Raw genomic sequence first — 9,889 nt, forward strand, 5'->3', positions numbered from 1 at the left:
ACTCTCCGGCGTGAGGGCAGCCAGGCTCACTCCAGAGGCAGGCGGCGAAGGGAGCGCTCACCCACGCCTCCACCTCCTCCACTCCTTAGCCAGCCTCGACCCGCGAATGTTATCTTGGTACCTACGTCGCTACAAACTTATCTCACTCTTCGCCCGCGTTAAGGATTCTACTCACTCACGTCACGTCCGGAACTGAGGTCTTGTTTTTATGATTTATTTTCTCTGGTAACCCCGTGCTGTGTCTGTCAGTCTCAGTTCCCTCGCTGTTACTTCGGATACCAGCTATTTGAAGTGAGTCCTCAGCCCAGCACGAGACGTCAACGCTAACTCAAAGCGCGGTGTGGGTCTGCTTCACTTCACAAGCGTACTGGTGACTCAGAAGATAGCGAATTAAGTGTCCTCACCTACATATCCACTGTCTCCCACGCCACTGACACCTTTCTGCAATCCAGCCAGCAACATGACGCCTCTCTGGTAAGTCCAGCGATGCTTGTCTGGCGTGCAGTGTCGTGTGAAATGTTGTCTTGTTGCTGCACCTCACATGCTACAGGCCAGTATTCTGAAACATTTCCACGCCGCACCTTTACTATTTTCAAAGGGCTGTAGCTGAAGTGACACGGGTTTTTAAGGATGTTTCTGTAATTTTGGTGACATATTAATAAGGTTTCTGCATTACCAACAGGAAAAATTACCTTTAGAACCTAGTTAATTGTCTCTGTGGTCCTTATAAATGGTCGCCGTGAGAGAGGGAAGTGTTTCTGAATGAGGCGCATATGTAGACCTGTATTCTGTAACGCTCCGCTCTCTCACCACGACTATTTTCCAAGGTCACACAGATGGATTAACCAAGATCTGACGCGTGTTTTTTTTTTTTTTTTGTTGATAGCGTAGAAATCCTGTTAATCTGTCACTCGAGCCGTAGAAAACACCATTAAAACACGTGCAACCTCCCTCATCTAGAGCTTTTGGAGTGTAGTGAAGGTGCGGCGTTGTATCGAATCAGAATACCGTGATATGCTACGATTTGTCTCATAGTTAGCAGTTTTTAATCTTTTACTGGAATTAAAAGAACCTGCAGATGAGGAAGGAACACTTTATCTTGGTATTCTGATTACAACTCATGTGTAGAGCAGATGTGTGTGTGTGTGTGTGTAGTGTGGGTTAATCTGCCACCCGAACAGCAAAAATCACCATCAAGAACGTGTAACTTTTAACCAGTGACTTTGGGAGATTATGGAACCTTTTACTGAAACACTACTGAGTCACACCTCCACCATATCCAGAAATGGCTCTTATTGTAGTCATTGTATAAGTTTTCAAAGGTGTTTTTATGATTCTAATGACATATTAACAAGATTTCTACATCATTAGTAAGAAAACACTCTTGAAAAATCACTGAATCATACCTTCACTATATCCAGAAAAGGCTCTTATTGTAGTCACTGTATAAGTTTTCAAGGGTGTTCTGGTTTTAGTGGCATATTAACAAGATTTCTACACCATTAGTCAGAAAACACTCTTGAAAAATAGGTTAATCATCTCTGTGACCTTGGAAAACAAAATAGGTCATGAAATCAGTATCTCCTTTTCCTTCTCTCAATTTCTTCATTATATATTGCTTTATCTATTTATTCATTCAATCGATTACTTTTTTCTGCCATTTTTCATTCTTCCCACATTCAATCAATCAATCAATCACTAACACACTCATTACAACACTTCCAGTCATTCACTCACTCTCTCACACATTACAACACTCCCATAGTCATTCACTTCATCACGCAACTACCCAGCACTCACCGCTATGACTTCCCACATTACCTGCTCATCCCACACACCTGCGCCTCTCGTGACCCAGTTGGCTGCTCATTCGTTCACCTCAAACCTCGCCACTCATTGCCAATTGTGCTCATCTCACACTCGACTTACTGACTCACTCTCCCGCCGCTTTCCTTTCGTTTTTTTTCGTAAGTAATAAAGGGTGATGGTATTCGTGGGGGTAGAGGTATAAATTTAACCCCTTCAGTACTGGAATGCATTTTTTACCTCCAATTTTGGGTGCGATTAGACCATTTTATTGACACTGGGAAGAGTTTATGGAGGTCAGAAGATTAATGGATACAGTCTTTACTATTTCAACACCCCCCCCTTATACGTTTCTGAAGCTATATAGAATCACCAAATAGTAAGCAGCATGAATATAGGAACGTGTTATGGTACTGAAGTGGTTAATGGTGTAAGATGGTAGTGTCGCCATTCCTGCTTCCCTTTGTTTAATCTTTATCATATTTTTAATCGTTTGCTGTTTTAGATGTCGGTTTTCCTATGCATTTTAGTCTTGTCTTGTACCATTCCTGCCCTCATTCTTCCGTCTCTCGTGTCTTCTTTATGCAGTCTTTCTTTTCACTTCCTCCTGTCCTATCTTCGTATTTCAGTCACCTGTTTTTTCTCCATTTCCTTTTGTTTTCATCCTGTGTCATTGCAATCTCTCCCTTATCATTTTGTTTCCCAGATCTATAGTTTTTGCATCTTCTAAGTTTTCCTTCTTTTAGCGCTTCTACTGTTTTGTATGTTATTTGCTTTTTTTCATGTAAGACGGGAAGTTGGCCAAGGGCAACACAAAATATAAAAAAAGGCTCACTTGATTGCCAGTTTCCTAAAAGAGTCACAAAGTTTGCCAAATGTCTTATTATCATGAGAGGAGCGCTAGCGTGAACCTTTCCACGCACTCCGCTCTTCCTCTCAGATTATCTATGGAAAGATGTTTAAGTTACCCTTCTGAATCTTATGTCTCCTGATGCGATTAAGTACTTTGATAGGCCAAGCGTAAAAAAAAATCGGTTATGTAACTAATAGTAAACACAAAAGGGTACTTAAAGCTAACCTGAACATCTTATAACATACACAACACCTGTCATCTCCATAACTCCGCTGGCCTCATGTTTGCAATTCCATCTCATCGGTACACATTACAAGGTTGGGGGAGTCTAACGCCCGTATCCAGAAACAGTTTGCTCTTACACCACAAAAGTTTTCCAAGGCCACAAAGACGAGTAGCCGAGTTTTCAAGACAGTTTTTCCTTAAAATAAACTCGAAATCTTGCGAATCCATCACCAAAACTATAAAACTTTCCTTAGAAACACGATTATCTTCAACTAGAGCCTTTAGAAAGCAGTGATGGTGATGGTGAGAGAGCAAAACTTTTCAGAATACGAAAAAGAGAGCAAGTGTCCCCGAAATAACTCGATGATGAGGAAGATTCGAACCCATGTCATGTATTGTTGCCAGATGCTTCACCACCGCCCTAGCTTGTTGACTAAATTATAACTTTTCCGGTACGTACAGTAATAGGAGTGTGTAATTAGAGTGCAGGTCAGTATTTACTTAGGATTATGGCCATCTTGTTTGTCACGTTCCTTATTTCTTAGGGCGATTTACTTCAGTGCTTCTATATGCCCAAATTCTGAGACACTAAAGCTCCGCACTTAGACTACTTTTGAAAGGCTCTAGTTGAAAATATAAGGGGTTTTAGAGAATATTTCCACAGTTCTGTAGTAACAAATGAGGTTATGTACACGTTTTCTACACTATCAATCGAGAAAACACTCTTGGTAAGGCGGGTAGTTATCTGCGGCCTTTGAAAACAGTCGTGGTGAGGGAACGAAGCCTTTCAGAACACGGTATAGCGTGATGTTGTCTGTACCTCCTTGTCTCCTTCACGTCTTATATCTTGAAACGCTCTCATTAGACAACAAGAGTTAATAGTTTGTGTTCTCATAAGTGATTCTGCAAAGATGATGTAGAATCCCTGTTAGACTCTCACTAGAATCATAAAAACATTCCTTAAAATCAACAGTATCTCGCATTATAGTCAAAGAATGTATGAATTTTTGGGAATGTCTTTTTTCTTCCTTTTTTTCGCCGTTTTCTTAGTAATTAGTTGGCGTCATTACGTTCTTCAGTACTGGGAGGCTACCTTACCATGAGTTTTGGGTGTGATTTGATGAGTTTACTTATATTGGGAAGGGTCTATGGAGGTCAGAAGATTGATGGACAGAGTCTTCAGTGTTTTAATCCCCACACAAATTCCTGAAACTATATAAAATCGCCAAATAGTAAGCAGAATGAATATGAAAACGCGTCCTGCTACTGAAGGGGTTAATGAATCTCGTCCATTTATTTTTGTCCCTTGCCTCTTCCTCTGTGACTCTCCTAACCCTCTGCAATTCAACCGCTATTCTCTGCTTCCATCTCACTCTCTGTCTTCCTTCACCTCCTTTTCTATTTTCTCGGAATGCTTGAAAATGCCAAACAAGAATTACTCGTCTCGATCTTTAAGTTATTTCCATTCTTTCTTTTGCTACAATCGAGCCACTTAATGCTTGTCTTTCTTACTGGTACACTTTCAGCCCATCTCAGGCGCTTCACTCCCACGCCATCGTCCGTCTAAACACCACAGTACATCCAGATAATCATACTCTCAGTCTTTCCATTCTCAAAGCCACACTGTTCCCGGGCCATCATCCCCAAACACACCGCGCTTCACTCCCACGCCATCGTCCTTCTAAACACCACAGTTCATCCAGATAATCATACTCTCAGCCTCTCCATTCTCAAACCACTGTATTTGAGCCACACTATTCCCGGGCCATCATCCCCAAACACACAGTGGAACAGCCACTTAATCATATTCTTTCCAGCCTGATCCGATCTCTCAGCGTACGTATTGGCGTCTTATCTTAGCTATTCTCAATCCTCTACAGTGACTGGTGTTTTCAAGGATGCTTTTATGATTCTCGTGATAGTTCAACAAGATTTCTGCACCATTAGTGGAAGAAAAATACTGTTCAAAGTTTTCAAGGGATGTTTTCAAGGGTGCTTTTATGGTTCTAGTGATACTTTTAACACCTTCCGTACTGAGACACACTTTCACCCTGAGATTTGTGTACTATTAGGTAATTTTATTGACATTAGGAAGGGTCTATGGAGATCAGAAGTTTAATGGTTACAGTCTTCACTATTTTGATCAGCCATCTAAGTTTCTGAAGCTGTACAAAATCACCAAAAAGTAACCAGAATGAATATAGAAACGCGTCATGGTAACTGAAGGGGTTAACAATGATTCTGCATTAACAGCCAGACATTCGTGAAAATTTGATTGATATATAGTTAGTGGCAATTAAAATATAGTTCTTGTATAAGATTATCAAACGCTTCGGTGTCTCTCTTCATTACTTTCAATCATCAAGGGTGTTTTCATTATTCCATTGGTAAGTTAACCGTGATTCTGCACCGTCAGAAGGAAGAGAACTCCGGGAAACCTGATTCATCACCTCTGGCCCTTGAAAAATGTGCTTGTAAGAATCCAAAGCGTCACAAAACACAGGATCTCGAATTCAGCAACCACGAGGCGTCGAATTTTTTTTTTTTTTTTTCCCACAGAACACAGAGCACAGTCCATCTTTCATGACCAGGGAAAGTCTCATTACCATGGGAGGAGCGCTAATGGCGTGAACTTTTCCACACACTCCGCTCTTCCCCCTCAGATTATCTCTACTCTGTGTCACTGTGTCTGGTAAATTTGCCACCTGACGACACGCGAACACGGTAACACTGCAGCTGACGGATACTCTCTCTCTGTCGCTCACTAGTTTGACGGTCTATATGCGAGTATTCCCGTCGTTTGAAGTGTGCGGCAAATTGATATTATAATCCTACCAAAACTAATTACTCTATGCTGGTTCATTGTCTAAATGTAAATAATAAGGCATCTTTTAATCAGATAAATGTTTCTCATGTTTAAGCACGAGATAACTCGCACGTAGATCAGTCAGAGAGTGAGGACAGTGGCAAGGAAAAAGGGTCCAGATTCAGAAACACTTTGCTCTCTCACCACGACTATTTTCCAAGCCCACAAAGATGATCAGCAGGGTTTTCAAGAGTGCTTCTCCAGTTAACAAAGTACAAATTTTGTCAATCTGCCTTTGAGACCGTAAAAACACCTTAAAAACTCGTGTAAATTCTTATAAAGCTCTTTTGAAATAGTGGAAGTGAAGCACAGAAAAGTTTGAGAATACGAACCCAGACACAGAAAGAGTATACCCGTTGTCTTTGATATCCAACTTCCTGACACAAACTTGCTGAAACAGTTAAGTAAACCCGTTCCTCGCCCTTCCCCTCCCGTTCCTCCTTCACAACATACAACAAACAACCCAACCAGAGTACGAAATACATGAACAATTATTAAAGTTTTTCTAACAGACCAATTTAAAGGAATGAGTTTCGAGGTGAGAGCGTTATCATTCTCGTAGCAAAGTCTTGTCCTCTGATCGCACCCCACCAAGTGTGTGTGTGTGTGTGTGTGTGTGTGTGTGTGAGGCAGCCACGACACCACCCTCACACGCTCATTCACTCACTCACTGACTCGCTCTCGCCGTCTCTACTTTCCGCACCTTTGATTCTATTGTTCAGCGCTGCAGGGGGAAAGCCAGCTGTAGTGTAATCAAAACATCGACATCACGACTACCACTACTACTACTACTACTACTACTACTACTACTACTTTTTACTGCCACTGCTACCACTGCTACCACTACTACTACTACTACTACTACTACCACCACCACTACACTACTACTACTACTACTACTACTACTACTACTACTACTACTACCACCACTACTACACTACTATTACTACTACTACTACTACTACTACTACTACTACTGCCACTGCTACTACTACTACTACTCCTACTACTACTACTACTACTACCACTACCACCACCACCACCACCACCACCACTATCACCACCACCACCACCACCACTACTACTACCACTTCTACTACCACTACTACTACTACTACTACTACTACTACTACTACTACTACTACTACTACTACTACCAGCGATTCAGTACCAACAATACCGGAGCAGGAATGCATTAAATCACGTACTGCATCTTTACTTTACAAACTTTCTATTTACTCGAGGCGCGCAAAGTTTGAAGTAACATTTAAAAGAAAGATCAAGTCAACATGAACGTGAGACTTCACCTGCGCAGAGAGAGAGAGAGAGAGAGAGAGAGAGAGAGAGAGAGAGAGAGAGAGAGAGAGAGAGAGAAGTGAAGCGCGTACTTTCCAATTAAATTACTTTGCACTCACGCACGCACTCATTCACTTACTATCACACACACACACACACACACACACACACACACACACACTCTCTCTCTCTCTCTCTCTCTCTCTCTTTCTAGGAAAAACGAGTGAAAATAGCCAGCGGGTAATGGCAGTGCTCACTCTTAAAATTACACTGCTTGGAACATACCTAATGCTACACTCGCAGACATTACTGCACTATGTAACACAATACGGCTCGTTTTCCTCTCAAGCTCTGTTTTCTCTTGGTAATATTTTCAGAGGCCACGTGTATAAACAGTCAGGTGGTCGTGGATGTCTGTTATTGTTATTCTCTTTTTGTAAGAAGGAAAAGTTAGCCAAGGGTAGTATAAAACGAAAAAAAAACCTGTCTACTTACTTGCCAGTCTCCTTACAGGTCCGAGATGATGCATAATTCTTGTTTAACTATCTCTAATCACGAGGTCATCTTTAGAAAACACTCACTGACTTCCATTACTAGAGATTGTTAGCCTCGTCTGCACCATGATGCGTTTCCATATTCATTCTGGTTACTATTTGGTGATTTTATACAGCTTCAGAAAATTATGTGGTGATTAAAATAGTGAAGACTTTGGCCAGTAATCTTTTGACCTCCAAAGACCCTTCCTAATGTCAATAAAATCGTCTAATCATACCGAGAACTCATGGTAAAAATGTGTCTCAGTACTGAAGAGGCTTAAAAGTATAGGAGATAAGAAGTAGTAGTTTTACAAAATACGGATTTTCTCGTAAAGCTTCCTATTATACTCAACTCACTGACTCCTATTATCAAAGACTGTTAATTAAAGATAGAGGCAACAAGACCCAGAAAAGTTAAGAAATAAGGAACCTATAAAATGAAAGAAAGTTATGTGTCTCCACCCTCTTCAATCTTCACCAAGCCAACATATGAACAAACGAGAAAGAAAAAAAAAAAAAAAAATAATTCTCGTAATAGAAAAAAAAAAAAAAAAATCGCTACTCACGTACTGAAGCGTGAAAACCTACGCAGTGGTGAGTGTCTGCCTTGTCATAACCGGTGAACGTGACTGCGGGGAGTGGCTGCAGTGACTGTGACTGACGCAACGCTCCTGCAAGTCCTCCACGCTGCCTCACTGGAAACAGCAAGAAAGAGGAAGAGGAAGAAAAGGAGGAGGATAAGGTTTAGTGCTACTGCAGGGAAGAACTTGATATAGGCATGGGTGTTGTAGTAAGGGGCAGAGGAAAAGAGTGGTTTAGATTGGTATTAGAGACTGTAAGGGTGTATGGTGGGGAAGAGTAGGGAAGGTTCAGATGGTGGCGGTGGAGACTAGTTGGTTGTGAGCGAAGGTGGTTGTGGTTGGAACAAAATGCGAGTATCTAAGTTTCTGAGATGAATACTTTTAGATAGATACTTTGATTCTACGTTACTGAAAGGGAGACAACAGGAAAACAGAACAAATATCTCCTTTCCCGCTGTCAGTGAGAAAAATGTGAAGCTGCCTTACTGATAAAGGAAAAAGGACTAAGAAATAAAATGCCTGAGATAAATATTACGTCCTTTGATCCTTTCCATCTTCATATCACACTAACATAAAACTAACTGAGCAAACAATAAGCAGAGTATGGAAGTGAGAATGTCCGTTTATAAGGAAAGAAAACGAGAGGACAGAAAAAAAAATAGAATAAATAAGAAAAATATATAAATGAAAAATGAATAAAAAATAGATAATAAATCAAATAAAAAAATCGAATGTTCTTGATATAAACATTTCATCTTTTCTACTTCAGATTAACCCCTTCAGTACTGGGACACATTTTTACTATGAATTTGTATACAATTAGACCATTTTACTGACATTAATAAGCGTCTATGGAGGTCAGAAGATTAATGGCTAGTCCTCACTATTTTAATCCCCCACATGAGTTTCTGAAGCTGTGTAAAATCACCAAATAGTAAGCAATAATGAAAATGGAAACGCGCCATGGTACTGAAGAGGTTGAAGGAAGAACATAGAACTGTGAACAAACAATAAAGTATAAAAGTGAGGAAGTCCGTCAATAAGAAAAGGAAAGAGAAGAAAACAAATCAAAGTCACTGAACATCCAAGCAAACACACAAAACAAACACCCAGAAACACTTTGCTCTCTACCACGACTATTTTCCAAGGCCACGGAGATGATGAGCGGGATTTTCAAGAGTGTTTCTCCAGTTGATAATATAGAAATCTTGTCACTCTGCCTCTAGAACAGTAAAAAAAAAAAAAACACCTGGAAAACTCGTGTAAACTTGAATATAGCCTTTTGAAATAGAGAAGGTGAAGCACAGAGAAATTACGACTATTTTCCAAGGCCACAGAGATGATGAGGGGGATTTTCAAGTGTTTCTTCAGTTGATATTATAGAAATCTGTCACTTTACCTCTAGAACAGTAAAAAAAAAAAAAAACACCAAGAAAACTCGTGTAAATTTAAATATAGCCTTTAAAAATAGAGAAGGTGAAGCACAGAGAAGTTTAAATAAAGCCTTTTGAAATAGAGAAGGTGAAGCACAGAGAAGTTTGAGAACACGTATATCAACTCCCAGTGCAGCAAGACAGAGACCAATAGGTGAAGCATGTAGGGGAGGTAGCAAGGAAGCCCGAGCATCCTTTCACTGGGGAGAGAAAGTCTTGACGGAGGGCTTCAGGGCACCATCAAAGGCTGGAGAGAGAGAGAGAGAGAGAGAGAGAGAGAGAGAGAGAGAGAG

At 40.6% G+C, this 9,889-nt stretch overlaps 1 protein-coding gene across 1 annotated transcript in view; it reads left to right on the forward strand.

Annotated features, from left to right (window-relative positions):
* LOC123515152 (major prion protein-like) overlaps positions 1–9,889 on the forward strand; it is a 17,860-nt gene continuing 7,971 nt past the window's right edge. Inside the window, 1 exon segment of the mRNA XM_045273627.1 lies at positions 1–474. Coding sequence (XP_045129562.1) covers positions 461–474 — 14 coding nt within the window. The 5' untranslated portion in view covers positions 1–460.

Source organism: Portunus trituberculatus, chromosome 38, assembly GCF_017591435.1.
Source record: "Portunus trituberculatus isolate SZX2019 chromosome 38, ASM1759143v1, whole genome shotgun sequence".
NCBI classification, from domain to species: Eukaryota; Metazoa; Arthropoda; class Malacostraca; order Decapoda; family Portunidae; genus Portunus; species Portunus trituberculatus.